The 21,156-nt window shown below is 43.0% G+C and overlaps 1 protein-coding gene and 1 pseudogene across 1 annotated transcript; both read right to left on the bottom strand.

The window, feature by feature from the left end:
- Nucleotides 1-12,511: 12,511 nt before the first annotated feature.
- LOC135704156 (V-type proton ATPase subunit G-like) lies at nucleotides 12,512-14,354 on the bottom strand. Its single transcript, XM_065225592.1, has 3 exons — nucleotides 14,099-14,354; nucleotides 13,790-13,890; nucleotides 12,512-13,061 (listed from the first exon to the last, which is right to left on the bottom strand). Exons 1-3 carry the CDS (start codon nucleotides 14,178-14,180, stop codon nucleotides 12,894-12,896), a joined length of 351 nt encoding a protein of 116 aa, XP_065081664.1. The 5' UTR covers nucleotides 14,181-14,354; the 3' UTR covers nucleotides 12,512-12,893.
- A 1,384-nt stretch (nucleotides 14,355-15,738) lies between these two features.
- Nucleotides 15,739-20,274, bottom strand: LOC135704273 (uncharacterized protein K02A2.6-like; annotated as a pseudogene).
- Between the last annotated feature and the right edge of the window lie 882 nt (nucleotides 20,275-21,156).

The following is a 21,156-nucleotide window of genomic DNA, read 5'->3' as shown; positions in this document are numbered from 1 at the left end:
CAACCCTTGTGCCATCCATGATTACAGTACAAGATGGAGCCGGTTTCAGTTTGGGCGATTGCCGATGTAGGAACATGATCGCTTGTGTTTTGGAGGGATTGATTTTAATTTTCCACGTGGTGGCATAATCAGCAAAGGCGTTAAGGCATCGTTGAAGTTTGTTCGTTATTTCGCGAGGCATCCTTCCTTTGACGGCTATTGCGGTATCATCTGTGAACAGGAAGAACACGCAACCGTCTCCAAGGGGAGGAATGTCGGAAGTATAAATGCTGTAAAGCAAGGGGCCCAGCAGACTGCCTTGCGGCACTCCTGCTGGGATGGAAAACGTGTCGGAAAGACAACCATTCAACGATACCTTAAACGACCTTTGCTGAAGGTAGTTACGGGTGATTTTAACCAGATGTAATGGGAAGTTAAAGTTACAAAGCTTGTACACAAGTCCGTCATGCCAAACATTGTCAAACGCCTTTTCAACGTCTAACAAGGCCATGGCTGTGGACTTGGATACAGCTTTGTTACTTCGGATGTTATTCATCACCCGTACTAGCTGATGATTGGTGGAGTGCCCCTTTCTGAATCCAAACTGTTCCGGAAGGAGAATGTTATTTTCCTCGACAAACTTGAGCAAACGATTGAGAATGAGTTTCTCGAACAATTTGCTCAGCGCTGAAAGGAGGCTGATTGGTCTGTAGCTTGAAGGCAATGTTGGATCCTTACCGGGTTTGCGGATTGGTATGATTTTTGCTACTTTCCAGATACTTGGAAAGTAGTGCAGTTCCAAACATCTGTTAAAGATAGCGGTTAGAAGAGACTGCACTTTCATGCTGAGTCTCTTCAAGATCAAGTTGAATATACCGTCAAACCCGGGAGCCTTCATGTTCTTGGTGCATTTCAGCGCTGAGCAAATTTGTTGTACTGTAATCATATCCGCCGGAGGCACGACACAAGGGGAGGCATCTAGGTTTTGAACGCATTGCGCAACCTGATCTTCGAGCGGACTTTGGATATTCGAGCCAAGCAAATGCGATGAAGCGACATGCTCGCCGATCGCATTTGCTTTCTCCTGTGGGGTGATTAAAAGCCGATCGTCATCATTTTCGACTCTGAGAGGTGGAATGGGTTTGGGATGAGTTTTCAGGACCTTGGCTACCTTCCAGAATGGTCTGGAGCGGTCGTCCAGATTCTGGACAACACGCCCGAAACTTTCATTTCGGAGTGAGTCCATTCTGGAAGCAATCTGTCTGTTCAGATCAGCCATTTCACGTTTTTTGCCCAGATCTCCAGTCCTCTGAAACTGGCGTCTACGAACATTTCTCAGGCGAATCAAAAGTTGGGTGTGGGAATCAATGGCAATAAACTTACCCCTCACAGGAACTCGTCGGACGCACGCCTCGTCAGCCACGGTTATGGCTTGGTGGAGTCCCTCCAACGCTCGGTCGATGTCCTCCACGGTGTCAAGCGGCGGGTTGTCGATGATGTGCCTGTCTACCACGCGTCCAAACTGGGCCCAGTTAACGCGATGGTAGTCCTTGCGCAGGCTTGAAGCAGGAGCCACGTTGCAGCCCAGTTCAGCCACCACCGGTTGGTGGTCGGAGCTGAGTTCGTTCAAGGCTACCGGCTTGGACAAGCCGATATTTGTCAGGAACAGGTCTAGCGTCGATGGGTTGCCCGCCGGTGAGATGAATGTTGGTTCATCCGAAAACCAAACGGAATACAGCCCATGCTGTGAGTGGTCGAACAGGAGACGACCGTTCTGGTTCTGCTGGTAGTTCCGCCAGGCCTCATGGCGAGCATTCAGATCTCCTCCAACTACGAAGCGGGAACCGGTACGGGTGATGGTGGACAGGTCCTTCTTGAATTTAGCCGCTAGTCCACTGCTGGCGGCACACTGTCGAGGGCAGTAGACGGCGATGAACTGGACGTATCCAGTCGACGACTCCACCTCCACACCAAGGGCCTCGATGATAGAGGTGCGGATATGGGACAGAGTGTGGTATTTTATTCCTTTCTTGACGACGACCGCAACACCACCCCCCCTGGAGCTGGTGCGATCAAGCCGGATAGTGTTGTGGTCAGGCAACCAGAAGCTGTCGCCGGACTTTAGATGGGTCTCGGTTAGAAGGCCCACGTCGATGCTGTGCTTGCGGAGGAAGTCGGCAAGCTCAATCTTTTTTGCTCTTACAGAGCAAGCATTCCAGGTGACGATAGTTAGCGGTTTAGACGCCATACTGGATGATGAACTTACCGAGCACTTGGATCTGTTCGGGCTTATTGCGGCACTTACGAAGAGCACCGGACATGTTGACGAAAATTTCCATCAGTTCATCCGCTGAGAACAGATCGGGGTTGTTGTTTTGCGCTGTTGGTTGTCTCCAGAATCCAGGGGGGGATGGAGAGCTTTGACCAGCAGATTCACCGGAAGCTTCTTGAGGGGGGGCGGGTTGCACCCGCGAATTCGCTTGCCTTTGCTGGGGAGCACGAAGAGGCGGAAAATCCTCCGTCCTGAATGATGGGGTTTTGTCCTTCTTGCGTCCTGGTTGATTGTTGCTTGACGCCAGCTTTCGGATGCGTTTGAAGTCCTCGCGTTTGGAGCACTGTCTGTCAGAGCCTTGATGTGCACCACCACAGTTAGCGCATTTTATCGCCACGGCTCCATCCGCAGGACAGTTGGAAGTGGCGTGTTCTTGAGCGCAGTTGCTGCAGCGTGGCTTGATGTTGCAGTTGCGGGTACCGTGTCCAAAATTGAGGCACCTCTGACACTGCGTTACGTCACGATGACCGCCACGGTATGGCTCCCACCGTACGATGATGGAGTAGATCGATCGGATGGCTTGTAGCGCATTGAGCGTCACCGTCCCTTTCTGGAAGTGCACCAGGAAAAGACAATCCGGGTACGTCTTCACGTTTTCATCTTTCCTTGTCATTCGGAAGACAGCGATTGGGGCTAGCTTGTACCGGTTGATTTCGGCTTCGACCATCTTGGGGTCGAAGTTTGGTAGACCCCTGATGACTACCTTGAAGGGCTTCTCACCGGGGATGTCGTGCGTGAAGAATTCCGCCTTGGTATCCTTCAGATATTTCACGGCCACTTCGTACTCCGCTTTGGTTCGGAGCATCACCTTGGTGCCGATCCTGCCGAGCTTAAACTCAGCTGCAACGCCCAGCGATGAAAGATCGCCAATCAGCGTGTTGAGTGGGACTTGCTTCACCACCAGTGGAGGAAGCTTCATTTTTGCTGCACTCGGGCTGGCAGCAGTTTCGTTGTCGACGGCGTCGCCGAAATCACCAATGATGCTGACGTTCGTCGCGGTGGCATCGTCCCGTCCACTCGCACCATCGGACTGGCCTTGATTTTTCTTCCTCTTCTTAGACCGCTTCACCGTGGCTGAGGTGGGATTCCCTACATCGGTGGGAAGAGTAGCGTACCTATTCGAAATAGGTACACTCAAGCTACCCTCACCGCTGTTTTTCTTCTCCGTTTTCTCTCGGAGCCTGCTCCGGGAGCGCTGTCTTCCCATCACACGAAGCGACCGACACTACTGACGACGCGATTAAACTGCGAATGTTTGGAACAAACTAGAAACTTTAGAACAACTCGACAGAGCGAGCAAAGACCGAACTATACTGCTTGACGTTCAAGCAGAGAATGATGAATGATGAGCTAATACCATACAGCAGCGCTCTTTTATATCTTTTCAGGTTAAAGCAGAATGATGTACAACCAAGTGGTATAAAAGCTACAAAGGCTCCTCCTCGAGCTCCTCCCATTATGAGTAGTTTGCTATCAAGAAGCGACACTGGCTCTTTTCCTTTTGCGCACACGGCAAATGAGAACGACCCAAATTTGAGTTTATTTCACTCATAATCGCCAAAAGTGCAGGAACTCAGCGATGAGTAAATTTGTCTCATGGTTTCCTGTGGAAAACCTAAAAAATCTCTAACAAAATGAGGAAATTGACGAAAATTTTATTCAGTCCCGGAGTAGTACCAATCGACTGAGTGAATCCAATCTTTACTTCTCAAATTCGGGAACTTTTTCCTGGAAAATCCTGGAAAAACCTGGGAAAACATGAGGCAAATTTAGTCATCGCTGAGCTCCTGCATTTTATTTCTTATTTCTGAGATAACTAAACTCAAATTTGGGTCGTTCTCATTCGCCGTGATATCACCTTGAAAGATATCGGCGCCGGTGGTTAGCGTGATTACCTCTCACCCCAGCAGGCTTGCGTTCAATCCCAGTAAGCGCCGCCGGGATGTTCTGAGGCATAACATCTCTGATCACGCCTTCCTTCGGGAAGTAAAGCCGTTGGTCCCCGGTTGAGTTGTTGGGTCGATTGGTAGGGTCTAGGTATGGGAGCTGCTTCACTGGCGTCGGTAGGATTGGAGCTCAGTACGGAAAACAAATCTCACGTCACTTTTCAATAGGTCCTATCTACATTGATCGATTCTGTTCATCGACACTCTCTTTCGTAAATAACTCGGCTTCACAAAGCTTTCCTGCCGTCTTCGTCGAATTAGATGCTAGATTGTTGCTTCTTCCATCGAAAATATCCGGCGGTGGCGATTCAAAGTTGATCAAGGTTGATCAAAATAATTTGTACCCCTGCTTCCAGTTTGATTACATGAGCATTTTGTGTGATCGTTGGTTCTGAATATGGACAAACAGGTAGATGAATTCTATTCCTACTCTTTACTGTAATAAGCTTGGTGGCCCTGAAAAGAGCCGTTTTGTTGCCAAAGTTGGTGATGATTAAACCTCCGAAACCAAACAGAGTGCGTCTTTGTCACTCAAAACGTAGATGACATCCATGGCCGCTTACGCTTGGCGTGTTTAGTGTAGGCGAACGCATCACGGCTCTCATTTTTTAGGAACATCTTCAGCACACCTCGTAAATCAGACCGGAGATACGTCAGACACCGCCACGGTGAGCCAGACGACGGATGGCGGTTATCTCGAAGAATTTGCGTTTGGTCCTGAATATGGCGATGAGTATGCAAAATATTACGCAATTCCATCTTCCCTACTCGCACGCGCCCGAGGATCGGAGGTGAATGCCACTTCGACTTGTTTCGTCTACTTACTACTCTCTGACGACTGTGCTGGGGAAGCAGCATATGCATGTAGGTAATTGGTGGATTTGTTAGTTATTTCGACGCTTTTGGACAATGCTGGACCTTTACCAGTTTTTCAATAGTTTCTTGTTGAAAATCAACATTCGGAATCATTGTTATCGATGCGTGGCCATATTTCTGATCGATTGGTGGATAAAATTATTGAAATTGGACCAGGGGCAGCTGAGTTATTAACGTTCAAAATCTTTCTTAATTTGTTACATGTTCCATTTTCGGTTTTCACAAAGTGTACCCCCATATAGAAATCAAAGACGTAGTCCTACGTCAAAATCTGTATTTTCTGTATTGATGATTTTTTTCTTAATTAATCATGTTTTGTTGTTTTACAAATACAGTGCATACAAAATAACCATAAAAAGTGCTTAACCACCTATTCGGGCTATCGTACTAACCATACGGGATATAATTGCGCCATTTGTGATATCGTCCGTACTTATTTATAAGAGTGATATGAAGCCGTTTGAAAATGTATGGAGATTTTAGTTTCTATTCATTATCTTCCTGATAAGCAGTTTTAAATGCAAAAAAGTGCACGAGTTCATTACTATTTGATATTTTTAATATAGATGAATACAATTAATTACATCATTTGTGTGGTAGTTACACCGAAAAGTCGAGAGATGTCGCCCGCCAGTGCTGGTAAAATCATTTTTGCAGTATGGAGAATATCAGAAAATCCGCAATTTCTTACGAAATACATTTTCAATGCAAGTAAAATGTTTACAAGTACTTGTATTTGTACCATTTTAATGTGCTCGGGCACTTTTCTTGTATTTAACATACATGCTTATATTGGAAATATTCAATTAATACTGTAAATCCCCATACAATCTCACAATCGTTTACCACCAGCTCCATATGCATCCGAAAGCGGTTGGTCCTCTGGTTGTGAACGGGCGTGACTGCGTTTTCCGTTGGAGGGAGTGAGAGAAGCATAAAAGAAACAGCAACGCCTCGAGCAGATCCCACTGCAAAAAATATGGTTTTTAGCACAACAATTAATTTTGGAGAGAAGGGGGTACGCTGATAAAATCGAGCAAGTTATTTTGTTTTTATAAATTTTGAATTTTTTTTTCTCAAGCATTTTATAAAAATCTGTATAAATCTGTATTGTAATTTAAAAATCTGTGATAAATCTGTATTCTGTATCGGGTCTGTATTAAGATTAAAAAATCTGTATAATACAGATAAATCTGTATAAATGGCAGCGCTGCTCGTGAGTGACTGAATGTTTTTGTTGGCTCTTTCATTGCCTCGTCCTTTACCGTTTGGTACAAACGGTCTGCACAGAGCAATGGATTGAATAGTGCAGTGCTTTCACACTCAGCCTAGGCAGTCAAAAATTTTAAGCTCTGGCTAAAAGTCTCTACACACAAAAAACAAAAATTGTTCCTATAAAAATAATGCAAATTCAAAATAAAAGTTTCCCAAATTTCGTAGTTGTAACAGTGGAAATTTTAAAAATGAAAGCTATATCTTTGGTTTGAAAGTTTTTCTTTCACTTCTGACTTGTAATTTTAAAAGTGCATTTTTTAAAATAAAAGTTGTTCAACTGTCAAAAATACTTCTCCATAGTAACGTTTTTGGCAGCACTGAACCCTACATTATTTGCCGCCAAAGTAGAGACGAGAAAAAAATCGTTCCACGGAATTTCAATTTTTTTAATGGGTTAATTCGGTGTTCGGAAGCTGCCTCCGGTGATCGATTGTGATTCAGCCGCTGCAACAGGGCATGTAGGTGAGTTGGAAAATTCTTTTTCTTAGGATCGATTAAATTTATGTTTACATTGTAGGTACGCTTATACTTGACAAACAAGCGCTTACATCGGATGGTTCCGGCCAACAAATCCCGTAACAGAGTGAAGCGTCTCGACCGAAAAAGACTATCCTTACAACAAACCCCGTTACATGGCACCTAACCCATCATTCCGGAAACTGACCACCAAACGTACGTGGGCGTAGAACATATGAACGTACAAGACAATGATGTACAGGGAATTATCCACCAGCTCACTGTTTTGGTGTTGGTGAACCCCCAGCTGAAAGATGTCTTCAAGAATGCCGTTTCCATTGAGTAGTACTGGGATTGCGGCGTCAAGTGATCACTGTATTGTATAGTATGTCGTTGTCTTGAAGGATAGAAACACGAGAAACGCTTCGAAATGACTTGGAGCTTAGGTTCGACTCAATACTTCGAACATTACAAGACGGACAAGAATCTGACTCAACCCATGCCACTTAGAAGACTCAGGACGATGAACAGTAGGATAAGCCTTCCTTTGATTCCTAATAGGGCTAGGACACAATCTGCGCTGGTAACATAATCTATGTTTTATTTTCTTTGTTTTTTTTTATAAAATAAATGAATAAATTTATGTTTTAAAAATGATCCAAACATTAGTTTGGCTACTTTTCTTAATCTTGAAAATCATTAATATGATAATATTTAAAATTTAATATAAAAATATATTGTCATAATAAAAACAGCTCTTTTCGAACTGAAACAGTTAGCACTTCATTTTGAAAGCATTGGTTTTCCTTTTGACAGTTCTACAATTTGATTCAAAAGCATCAACTTTTAAAATTAACGAAGAGGTAAACTTTTGATTTGACAAGTTACTCATTTTTATTTTGAATGCTTCAGACTTCCTACCAAAAAGAACCAACGAAAACTTTTAATTCTACCAATGATTTTTTTAAATTTTAGTAGTGATTATTTTTTGTGTGTAGTGAAAATTTTTTCGATTTACTGAGTTTAATAGTTTAATCAGCAAAATGTCAAAATTCTTTATTGCTGAAAATCAGTAAAGAAATATAGCTGAAATATTTGCTGATTTTCAGTAAAATATTTTCGTTTTGACAGAAGATGGAATTGCTGGAAAATTCAGGAGCAATATTTTGCTGGAAAGTTTGCTGATCTTTCATCAAGTCTAAAATCCGCAAAATTTTGCTGATTTTCAGCGATTTCAATTTGGTGTGTACCATACTTTTCCACCATTTCTCCAAATCAGATGGTGTTTTGATGCCACATTTTTTCAATTTGCGCTTTAATAGCCCAAAATTTTTCAATGGGACGAAAATCTGGACAATTTGGTGGATTGATACTTTACTCAATAAAATCGACATTATTCTGCTTATACCATTCTATGACATCGCGGCTGTAATGGCAGCTGACTAAGTCAGGCCAGAACTTTACGGGCCCTTCGTGTGATTGAATGAACGGCAAAATTATGTTCTGGAGACACTGGTCCTTGTAAAGTTGTCCATTCATAGTCGCTCCAGTGATGAAAACCTTTGTTTTCTTTCCACAGCTGCAGATGCCTTGCCAAATCATCAACATGCGAACAAATTTATCTGCAAAGACAAATTTGAATTTATCCGGAGCATCCCCCTTACGTTTAGCATAGTAAAATTTTTGGCCCGGGATTTTCCCAAAGTCCATTTTTACGAAAGTTTCATCGTCTATCAAAATGTGAGTGTGCAGAATTTTTTCACGTCTGTCACGTTCCATCTTTGATAACTTTTGAACAAGTATATAAATCCTGATGAAATAAACAATCCTTCCGGATTAAAACGCTATCAATAGTTTCTTGCTACGACAAGTAGAGGCGCTACAGTAATTAAAAAGAAGCGGCCAAATACTAACTGGAACATATTTTAGAGAAAATCAAAGAGCGTAAACAGGTGAGGCCTAGTAAATTTGTCGTCTCTTTCGTTCTCCAACTGATTAAATGGATGACGAAGTTTGACGTCACATTCCTTCAACCGTTTAAACATCGGGAGAACGAAAGAGATGACAAGCTCAATGAGCCTTACACTTACATCTCAATGATGGATTTTCAGTAGGCCGATTTGGCTGCACATCCCGCTCGTAGTTTTTGGTATAGTCGCTATATTAATAGTCTGGCAGATAGAATTTCGATTTATCAAAAAGCGGAACCAATTCAATATAGTGTAGACCAACAATTGGTTCCCGAGATTCTCTCCGCCAGACTATGAATATAGCGACTATAGTTTTTGAGTTTCCGCAACATAGTTGTCAAAACGTTGAGTGAAAAATAAAGTTTTCTGGCAACGACTACATGTATAACAGCTGATTTCAGCCCACCGTAATCGCCCAATTTTTGCAATGTGGACGATGGATGGTTCTCCCAGCAGCTGGTGCAATTCGTGGTTCATTCGCCTCCTCCACGTTCCGTCATCCATCTGCACTCCACCGTAGATGGTACGCAACACCTTCCGTTCGAAAACACCAAGGGCGCGTTGGTCCTCCACGAGCATAGTCCAGGTCTCGTGGCCGTAGAGGACCACCGCTCTAATCAGCGTCTTGAAGACAGTCAACTACTTATTCGACCGGAGCCTCGACCGCTCGACCGGAGCGTCCTCCGGAGTCCAAAGTAGGCACGATTCCCTGCCATAATGCGTCTTTGAATTTCTCTGCTGATATCATTTTTGGCGGTCACCAGTGAGCCCAAATACATGAATTCATCGACCATCTCGATTTCGTCACCGTCAATCTGAACTCGGGATGGGAGGCTAACATTGTCTTCCCTAGAACCTCTTCCTTTCATGTATTTGGTCTTTGATGTGTTGCTTGGCATGCACAGTTGTACACACCAACTGCTCATTTGTTAATAACTTTTCACTCAGTTGTTGAAATTTAGTTTTCTTTAAAGTAGTTGATAGATTATGATCATAGTTTACTGTAGACATGCAAAGAGCAGATAAATCTTTTCATTTGATTTAAAAACCAATGAATTTATACACTTAAAATCCGAGATGTGCAGCGAGCATTTCTCACTTGCAACGCAAAATCAAATACAGTTTATTACTAGAATTAAAATCTCCTTTTTTTACGTATCTATAACAAGCTTAAACTCTATTCTATCGATGGCTTAAAACAGCATAAGCAAACTTCAGACTGTGCGTGAAACATGGCGGACTTCGTATTATCCTTTCACTCCACCGAAAAATCCCATAAGAAACTGTCAATCTTTTCTATAAGGGACAATTTTTCGACAGTGCCGTCAACGCCAATAGAATTTGGGAGAGTACCTTGTAGGCGGCGCTCAGCAGTGTGATCGCGCGGTAGTTGCAGCAATCCAACTTGTCGCCTTTTTGTAGATTGGGCATAAGACACCTTCCATCCACAGTTGCGATAAAAGGCAGCATTCGAGGGCTTGAATCAGGTCAAGTTTAGTGGTTTGTTAAATGAACTAAGAGGCGTCGACGGAGGCGAGAATTGTCTTCATGACTACCAACTACCTGGAGACGTTAGATCCTGCTTTGATATGACTGGGCCGTCAAGGAATACATCGGATATTGCAGCCGACAACCCATTACCGGCGGAATGGGTCGGAACGAGTGGTGACCTCCTCGTGAGAATACATGGATTTAGGATCACTGCGAATATGACCAGTAGGATGAAGATCGCGAGGATTCCAACTACGCCACCCACGAAGCACGCATTTGGTCATTTGATGTCTTAATATACTTAGTGAATGGGAACCGGTGCATATTAGGTGGAATACGGGAATTGATTGTATCCAATTAGCGCTAGTTCTTGCATACACACAAAATATATGTACAATCCAGTAGCATACTTTTATACATAACCAGCTTTTTCTTCGTAACTGTCTTCATAGCCATATATGAACTTGTTGAGTGGCATAACGGGAAGAACAAAGCATATTCCGATGAAATATCCCACATCTGCTCAGCAATCATTCGATCAACCTTCATTATCGTGCCTCCTAGACTCGTCCTGCAAGAATTAACCGCTGTCTGTAGGCTGGATCTCTCTGATTTGGCAGTGCGTATATGGAATGACTACCAAATTAGAATGAAATATCTTTCTATAGCCATCGGTCAATCATTGACTTGATGATTATTATCCGCTCATTTCTTCATATAGTTACGGATAATCTATAGCTATAGCTTATTAGAGGCTGAAATGGACTGTTTTTATAATGTTGAATCATTATCCCCGATTTCGGAAGTCCCGAGTCCGTGTCCCGATCGGATTTCTGTGGAATCCTATCGATTGCTGGAGGGTGATCTCTACTTAAGAAAAATGCAACATCCCTGATCAACAAAGTGAAAGTGAAAGCAGAGCTGCAAAATGGAGCACATGCGATACGATAATGGAGTGATGCTCGTTAAGAAAATACCCTGAGACAATGTCCATTTTCAGCATTGGTTTTACGGTTTTATTAGACGCAACTAGGAATTCAACATAATCATACAAAAATAATGTACGTCAAAATATCGTAGAACACATCAGAAATAACATAGGAGACTTTCGGAAGACTAGTAGCGACTAGCAGTGATGCATAGAAGAACAACGAGTTTAAAAATAGGCACGAAAATTGGACAGAAGGGTGAAGAAACAGCGAAAGTTGGTGAGATCGTTTTAAATTTTTCATTTTTACTATTGCTCATATATACCAAGGTACAATTCGGTGCCAACATTTCATTAGGACGAAACTGTTTTTGTAAACAATGAATTCAACCGTCAATTTCTCGCAAATAATTGCTCACTCCTGCAAATTAACGCTCAGCTCAGTCAGTTGGTAGTGGAAACATTCCTCTTCGTGACGGTGTCACTACTTTGCATGTGTGAGCTTTTATTCGCGAGAAGCCGACGACTAAAGCCATTACAGCTATCCCCCGAAAAACGCGTTACCCACTGAGTTGCACCCCCCCCGGTCTGATTTTTGCATGTGAGTAGGGTCAATGGAGAACTAGTCACTCGTAGAAAATCAGAGCGCTTGGTTGAAAACCCACCTAGACAAAGCGGTGGGTGCAACTCAGCGGGTAACGCGTTCTTCGGAGGAAAGCTGTATTTACGTAAGCATTTTCACCCTTTTGAAATGATGATGAAGAATTGTGCACCTGTAAATAATGTGCGTGTTGTAGCAATAGACTTGTGGTTAAAAGAAGTTAGAGCCTCCCGATACCATGATGGAGGCGGTGGGTCAGGTTCGATTCCCGGTCTGGTTAGTAAAGGAGTTTTTAGGGGTAAACTTTTTGTCCCGTCCCTTGTGGAAAAGTTTTGAATTGGCTTAAATAAAGATAAAAATTCTCAAGTTGAGAGTAGGTGAAAATGGCCAGTTGCTGCGTAATAGGTAAAAAATAACAATTAGTAAGGATGGGACAGTTTAATTAAAAGAAGCTAAGACGTGGAGAAGCGAATGAAAACAACTGCTTACCTTTTCAGAATGTAAAGAAACAGAACATTTGCGGCAGCAAATCACCCTCTACTACTGTCTTAGGTCTACGGACAAGCCGTGCTGTTATCTACAATAGATTGCTTTATCAAACAAAGATAACACCTGCCGGAGGCTATGATGCTTGCAGATAAGAGAAAAAGTCAAACGTTTTTGGTTTTCCTTACTTTATTTCACTTAACCTAGAGCGTTTCCTTCTTACATGATCTTAGATTACTTTAATACTAAAAATAGGACATGACGTCGCCGTGACACCACATCGCATCTCTTCCAGCAATTTTACATTACCTTCTTCAAAACATTTCAAAATTAAAAAAAAAAAAAAACAAATCCATAAACATAACGAGCGAGAAAAGTACTGTACAACTGTTCCTAGTGCCAGGGAATGTGGTGGTGGTACATTGTAGAAAGTTACCAAGTTCACAGAAAATTATAAACCCCGGTGTGGTTGCAAATGAATGAAAATCAACCGATCTTGCCAGGCCAGGCCAGAAGCGGCAGTTTTTTTTTAATGTCCGGTGGAGCCTTTTTTTTACTGACGGTAGTTTTTGTGCAGTTCCAGCTTGATGGCGTACACGTACTGCATCACGTCCTTGATGACAAACTCCTTCTGGGTGGTGAGGGCCCGGTTCATCTCGTCGATACGTACCCGAGTGTCGGCGTCGATCTTTTTGGAGACACCCTCGCGCGAGCCAATGTGCTACGGAAAGGGGGCGAAAAGAAAGAATTTGAACATGATTTGACTCAATAAGAAATGTTGTGGGTGGTATTTACTGTACGTATACGTATTTATAGGTAAGCATGTGTGTAGCCTCTTATTTGCTTCAAACGAGTACATCAATTTTCAGTTCTTGTAGAAAGCTCTGGGACAAGATTGATATAATTCACAAATGGCCGCTGAGATGGTGGATTTTACAATCACAATTAGGGTCCTTGTTTGACATGAACCGATTATGCAATTGAATTATTGATAATGCATTACATTCAATCACAAAATTTTCAACATTCACAAATAACTTTGAGAGATGCATTACATTTAAAATCTCTTTAAAAAAAAACTATCTACGTGGTTTGTGGTCCCGTATCCTCTATTTATCATGTTTGAGGTTTGATTTCGTTATTGTCAATCATGGCTAATCAATCACTGTGAAAATTAATTTGCCTCCAGGTTACACTTGAATTTAAATCTTCATTATAACCCTTCATTAACATTCCACCAAATTGTTAGTTGAAACCTACGAATTTAAGAATATTTTGTTATCTGCAGTCTTTCCACACAAGATCACGTGCCGAAAGATTTGTAAAGTAAAGATTTTTCGATTTAGCATTAACTGTTTAGTAAATTTTCCCGGATTACTTAATTATCTGCCCAGAATTGGACTTCCTTCTTGTGATACGTAAGTTTTTACGTTCAAAAAATCAACCTACCTTGGCTTCGAAATCCTTGAACTGCTTCTCGCGTTCGCCACGGTACTTCTCGATCTCGTCGGTAGCTTCATCCTTGGCCTGCTTTAGACGACGGGCCTTGCCTGGAAAATCATTGTAAAAACAAACACCCAATTGAGTTAGGGATGCCACAATTTTGAAAATCCAACGCTCATTCTTATTCACTTTGCAGAAGGAAAAAAACACCAGCTGAGCACTGGACTACTGATACAGAGGGGGTCATGTGACTACCGTGTATTTTCACTCTACGCGCATAGGCTAGGAACACCTCTTGAGCCGAGAAATACTTACGCTTGCGGGCTTCTCCGACCTTTTCGGCGGCCTTCTTCTCAGCGGCCAGCAGCTGCTGGATTCCCTGGGTGTTGCTTGCCATCGCTGGTGCCGCGGACCGGAATCGGGATCGGATAGAAGTAAAATGAAAATCAAGCTCTAGCTGCTGCTGCTGCTACCTGCTACTGCTGCCCTTACTGCGGCGACGGATGGTGTTGAAGAACCGATCGCACCAGAGTCACGAGTTGATTTGCCACCGCCGTAGACGTAACACGATTATGAGCGACGAAAACTGACAGGCAAACGGTGGTATGTGGTAGTGTGTGGCACATCATATGACTACATATTTTGCTCTGGGTGACAGTTTTCGTTCGTGCAATAGGGGTTGTTTTGGAAGGGTGGGTGGTAGATGCTCCCTCGGTTGGAAGTTGTACGCAATGTTGCGAACGATGAGCTTTTTGTGGTAGGTGCGAAAAGCTTCAGTGATTTCACCTTTGGTGAAAAATGGAGAACAAACTGAAAGGCTAGGTGTATTTAAATGAGTCAATGACGATGCGCCTCCATCGATGCTACAGAGAATTTGATGGGTATAGCTTTGTAGGTACAAGCTGAATTACTTTCTGTTTAAATTGTCTTATAGTACGTTCAGACTACAGAGTTATAACATGTTATAGCGCTGTCTTGATGGTGGTTTCTGTGTTGCAATTAGTTGACAACCGTTATAACATGTTATAACTCTCCAGTCTGGACAGCGTTTTACGATTGTTTGTTTCTACTGTGTTACCTAACTAAAAACGAATATACTAGTGGGGTGAAAAGTAACCTCCTTGGGAATGAATTTGTTTAAATGATTTTTAAAATTTTATTCAATATAGGGTTTTTTCATCTAATTTCCGTCCTACTAAGGACATCCCGCACTTTACCACGCTTTTTGGAAAGGGTTTGAACAAAACATGGAATGTTTTCATCAAAGATAACTTCTAAATTTATCCACCTTTCCATACGTACCGTTGGATTTGATAAAGAGTCAAACAATGTTGAGATATTATTAAAAATCTAACACTGCTTCATGCTTCTAAATTCGTCCTACGCGTTTCAATTCCGTCCAAACGCATTGAAACGCCATTAGATTTTTTTCGTCCTACGGATAAACGGAGAAAAAGGGGATGCGCTAGGAGCGCTTCTTTTGTTTTGAGAACAATGAGCGTAAATATGCATACAATGCGCTCTAATAGGATTTATGTTGTAGCTAATGAACTAACCCATCGGAACAAACGTATTATTGTTTTGTGCATTGTGAAATCATTGATATTATTGATCATATCTGCTCGATAGAACGGAAATGGGCGATTACGACGAAGTAGCGCTCTTCCCTAGTACTTTTTTAGCTCGATACACCCAGCGATTTTTTAACTTCATGATCCCGTCCGCAACGTAATTTTCCGGAAGGTCTGCTAAATACTCCTCCGCGGCGTGGAAGATTTCCTCATGTGAGCTGAATTTTATTACATATTTGTAATAAACACGCGTGTGGGTTGACTGCTGAGACAAAACTGATTTTATTGAGCGAACAAGATGATACATTAAAGGTTGACCAGTTTCGACTACCCGGTACTGAACACCCCTACAACAAGCTAAATGATCCTCAGGCTTACAGTCTTCTACTGCATCGGAGTTCCAGGAACCTCAATGCTCTGCTTCGATGAACTTCTACAGAGTGATTTCTGTAAACGAGATAATATACGTGAGTCAAAAACTGGTCCTTTAAACTTTTTTTTTCAAAGGTTTTCCCAACAAGCCGAGATCAAATATTTGTTTCCGTTTCCTGTTACGACGAGTTTCTGGTTTAACAAGCCAATTTCCTTCACCAAACCCTAATACTTCCTCTTCTTCTTCCTCTGCCCTGACAATCTCGGAAACTGAATTATTACATCGATTACTACAATCACTCAATACGGTTTTGAATGACACGTTGTCGCACGCCGGTGCACGGTTCTGTTGACCGCCTTGTCGTGTTTCCGAAATCTCCTCTCCTTTGTTCTCTACTCTTCTCGAAATCTGCTCAGTGTCCTCCGATGTCGATGCCTTGACCTTGACAATTTGATTTGTGTGGCGCTTGATTGTTCTACCCGAAGTGGTCAGCTTTACCAGATAATTCCTCTCGCCTGTTTTTTGCAGAACTGTTGCCTTGCTCCATGAAGCCTTGTTAGGATCTGAATAATCCCGCACTAATACTGGCTCTCCTACGCCGAAAGATGCTTCCCGATTCCCCCTGTGTTGTTCAACCTGTTTCGTTTGATGCTTTACCAGGCTTCTCTTAATGTCACAGTTCTCCACTGCAAGCGTAGGGATGATGGGACGTGCTATGTCGAGCCTTGTCTTAATATCCCTGTTGATCATAGCAACCGCTGGTGATACTTCCGAAGAGCAATGTTTTGATTTACGGTAGCCCATCAAAAAGTTCGAGATTATTTCCGGTAACTGTAGTCCTGTCTTGCTTCGAAACGTCTTCTTCAATGACATTTTGAAGGTTTTAACGAAATTTTCAGCTGCTCCGTTTGTTGCTGGGTGACCAGGTGCTGTGAGCGTTTGTTTAATCCCATTGGCCTTCAGGAATTTTCGAAACTTATCGGCAGTGAATTGTGTGCCATTGTCGCTGACTAACTCATCCATTAAACCGAATCTCGCCATACATTCCATAAGCTTTTCAATAGTGTAATCAGCCGTTATGCACTTCATGTAAAACACTTCCGGCCACTTTGTCAACGCATCAATTATTATCAAGAACCAAAAGCCATTGATGGGGCCAGCGAAGTCGACATGTACTCTAGACCACGGCCTGTCTGGAACGTTCCATGGAATCAGCTTAGCCAACGCAGGTGACGGTTGCTCCACCGCACATGATTCGCATTGCCCGGCGTGTGATTCCACATCTTTGTCGATATTGGGCCACCAGATGCAACCCCTAGCAACACTCTTCATTTTGTTTATTCCAAGATGTGACGAATGAAGTACTTTTAACAGTTGGCTGCGCAATTTCGTCGGTATTACAGCTCGATAACCTCGCATGATCACGCCGTCTTCCACTGACAATTCTTCCTTGACGTTTTTGAAGTCCATAAGCTCAGACCACATGCCTTTATTTCCATCCAGTATGCATTCTCGAAGCTTTCGTAGCACTATGTCTTCGTCCGTAGCCACCTTAAGCGCAGCTCTGTCCACCAAATTCGGTTCTTGTGAACTCATGAAATTCAGGTATGAACCATCTTCCTTCCATAATTCCCATGATTCAACAGCAGCTCTTGATGGATAATCAGCTATGTTGTCTCCCGATTTCACGTACTCTAACTTGTAATCAAATACGGAAATGAAGTTGGACCAGCGTTGCACCCGCCCTGCTGCCATCACCGGAATACCCTTCTGTGGTCCCAAGATAGATACCAACGGATTATGATCCGTTTTAATTGTGAATCGATTTCCCATCAAATAGAAGTAATATTTGTTCAAGCCGTACATAATAGCCAGTCCTTCTTTGTGTGACACACTATAAGCTTTTTCAGCTCCACTCAAAATTCTTGAGGCAAAAGCTATTGGTCTATCGAGACCATCGATTCTGTGTGCCAAAACTGCAGAAATTCCGTCCTTTGACGCGTCACAAATTAACACTATTTCCTTATCTGGATCAAAATGAGTGAGGGTTATGTCCTTGCAAATTTCTGCCTTAACTTTCTCAAATGCTTCTTGGCACTGATTGGTCCACTCAAACTTACAATTCTTCTTCAGCAACTGATACAGCGGTGACATCAATGTTGCTAAACCTTTCACAAACCTGCTGTAGTAATTCACCATTCCAGCGAAGGCGCGTATTTCCGATACACTACTAGGGGGTTTGGCTTCTTCTATAGCACGAATTCTGTCCTTGGTTTTTTCTATTCCACTACCAGAGATTTCGAAGCCCAGATAGCTTACCCTGCTTTTCATAAAGCTGCACTTTTCTTTACACAAAGTCAGTCCAGAATTATCTAGTATTGTCAACACCTGCTCGAGTCTACACAAATCTAGATAGAGCTGGAATTAGGGCCTAACAGCTTTTGTAAACAAAGACTTTTCTTGATGATTTCATGAAATTCAAGGCTCGTCCATCCAAACCAACATCCTCATCGGGTAGATAAAAACTCTCCCTGTTCGATGGTTATGTTGGACTGCGTGGGCGTGCCATGAATTCCTAGAAATCATCGATAGAAGTCATTGTTTATAAAAGCTGTTACGCCCTAATTCCAGCTCTATCTAGAAATGTTCTTCACGCGAACTACCGGATACCAACACATCATCGAGAAAATTGACCACTCCTGGGACTCTAGTTCCCTTTGAACTATTCCCGACGCAGGCTTTACCCCGAACGGTAGTCTGTTCATTAAAAATACGCCTTTGTGCGTCGACAGGGCACAAAGCTTTTTCGAGTCGTCGGATAGTTCGAACTGGTTGTATGCTCTGCTTAAATCCAATTTTGAAAAATATTTCGCCCCCGCCAATTTTCCCATTACCTCTTCTACCCGTGGTAAGGGATGGCGCACATCTTTTAATACTTTTTTCAACGTCACTTTATAGTCACCGCACAACCGGATTCGATTTCCATCATCCTTGAGAACGGGTACCACTGGGGTAGCCCACACTGATGAGTCACACCTGCTTATTACACCACTCGTTTCCATCGTTTCGATTTCTTGATCAACCATTGGCTCCAAACTTAATGGCACTGGCCTTAGTTTACAAAAGACTGGCTTTGCGTCAACTTGTACCTCTAAATCAATCTTTGCCCCTGTATATTTACCCAACTTCCCGGAAAACATATGCTTGAACCGATTCAAAACGTGTTCTAACTGTTCACTACGATCTTCACTGATACGCTTAAGAGGTAACAATTGTAATTTGAACTCGCGCATGAAGTTTCTTCCTAACAACGGAGGTCCTCCATCTCCGATAACTGCGAAATTCACTTTTTTCTGTTCACCATTGTATGTCACTACCGGTTCAATGCAGCCTAGCACTTTCAAACGCTGTCCGTTGTAGGTTACCAGTTTTAGATTAGCTTTCCTCAGCTGGTAGCACCGCAGAAACTTCTGATGGAACTTTTCCGATACCGCGGACGTTGCTGCTCCGGAATCCAGTTCCATAACCAGATTTTTCTTGTCGATCGTAACACCTACTTTTATCGGCTTGTCGGGAATGTTTTCTATCTTTTTAATTCTAAACACAACAGGCTTACTCATGAAATTCTGCTGGGATTCGATGCATTCGTCGGAAACATCGTGATCTGGAAACGCCTCCTGGTCCTCCACATAATGCTTCGTTCTGGTCCTACAAACGGCCGCAAGATGACCTCTTTTGCTGCAACTGTTGCAAACACTGTTGCGGAAACGGCAGTTTGCCCTGACGTGGCCTCGTCTGCCACAGACATAACACTCAACTTCTTCGCTCGATGGTTTCACCTGCGATCTCCGGCGCGACTCCTCGTGTTTCGTTCGGTCCATCCGCTGTCGGACTATGTTGACATGCTCCGCCTCTACACTCTTTCGGTCTTCTTCTTGCTCGTACTTCAGCGCGAGCTCTCTGGCTTTCTCGAATGTGACGTTTTCATCTTCTTCGCAAACTCGATCCAACGCTCTTCCTGATAGGCCGGTTATGAATTTGTTGGTTAGATTGTGTTCAAGATGGTTTCCAAATTTGCAATTGGCAGACAACCGCTTGATCCTGGCGGATCCACATGTTTACGTTCTCCGGTCCTTGTTCTCCTCGTTTTGCCGCAAAAAACATCCTCCTTTCCCGGTGAACCACCGTTGTAGGTGTAAAATGTGAGGCCAGCAGCTGACACAATTCCGCATAGGTCTTCTCCGCCGGAACCGCTGGCGTGCACAAATCCCGTACAAACTTATATGTTTTAACACTGAGGCAGTTTATCAATATTGACACTTTCTTGCCGGCTTCCAATCCTGCCGACTTGAACCATTCCTCCAATTGTTCCTTAAATAATTGCCATTCCTCCTCCTCCTCTTCGAATTTACGAAAATTCGCCGTACTGGCCGCCATTTTGCTCAATTGCACATCCTCGTAGCCACTGTAATAAACACGCGTGTGGGTTGACTGCTGAGACAAAACTGATTTTATTAAGCGAACAAGATGATACATTAAAGGTTGACCAGTTTTGACTACCTGGTACTGAACAATATTGATTTGGCATCTTTTGAGGTTTGGAAAGAGATAATAGTGTGAGGGAGCCAAATCGGGCGAATACGGTGGCTGCGGAAGCAATTGGAGCCGTAAGTCATTGATTTTAGCCGTGGTTGCGATGCGCTTGTGCGCCGGGCGCATTGTCTTGCAAAAACATTTTTTTTTTCGCTTCATTTGAGGCCGTTTTGCAGCGATTTCGGCCTTCAATCGCTCCAATTGGCGTTGACGGCGACTCTGTAGCTCTTTACTCCTATGAGAAAATCCATAAGCAAACGTCAGACTGTGCGTGAAACATGGCGAACTTTGTACTATCCATTCACTCCACCGAAAATTCTCATAAGAAACTGTCTATATTTGCTGGAAGAGAAAATTTTTCGACGGTGCCGTCAACGCGAATAATGCACAGTAATACCAACAATCAATACGAAACTAACGATTTTAAATTGGCTCACCACTTTAGTAGCCTATTGGTCCCAAGCAAACGATTAACGTACCCTATTCTAGTTGAAATTCTATTACTACACTATGTTTGTTTTGATTCGCTATGAAAGTTTGACAGATAACATCAGGGGTGTGTGGATTCATGCAGAACATGCAGGGGTGAGTGAAATAGCTTGGGACTGCTTGGGACCGTTGTTCTGGTACTGAGTGAGCCAAAAATAATAATGATTTTCTTCGGGACCCAGTGGTCTTAGAGTTACCTCTATGGTAATACTCGCTGTGGATGGTTTTTCCTTTTTCGAGGTAGTCCACGAAGAGTATGCCATGACAATCCCAGAAAACCGACCCATCGAGCCTCCCTCGGCCGCTTCAAGCAAATTGAACATCCTTTGTTCTTTTTGCGAAACGCG

This window comes from Ochlerotatus camptorhynchus, unplaced genomic scaffold (genome assembly GCF_037179485.1).
Source record: "Ochlerotatus camptorhynchus isolate MF236.1 unplaced genomic scaffold, CSIRO-AGI_Acam_v1.1 ptg000232l, whole genome shotgun sequence".
Taxonomy (NCBI): Eukaryota; Metazoa; Arthropoda; class Insecta; order Diptera; family Culicidae; genus Ochlerotatus; species Ochlerotatus camptorhynchus.
Note: the sequence above shows the minus strand (reverse complement) of the source record. Positions and strands in the feature narration are given on the sequence as shown.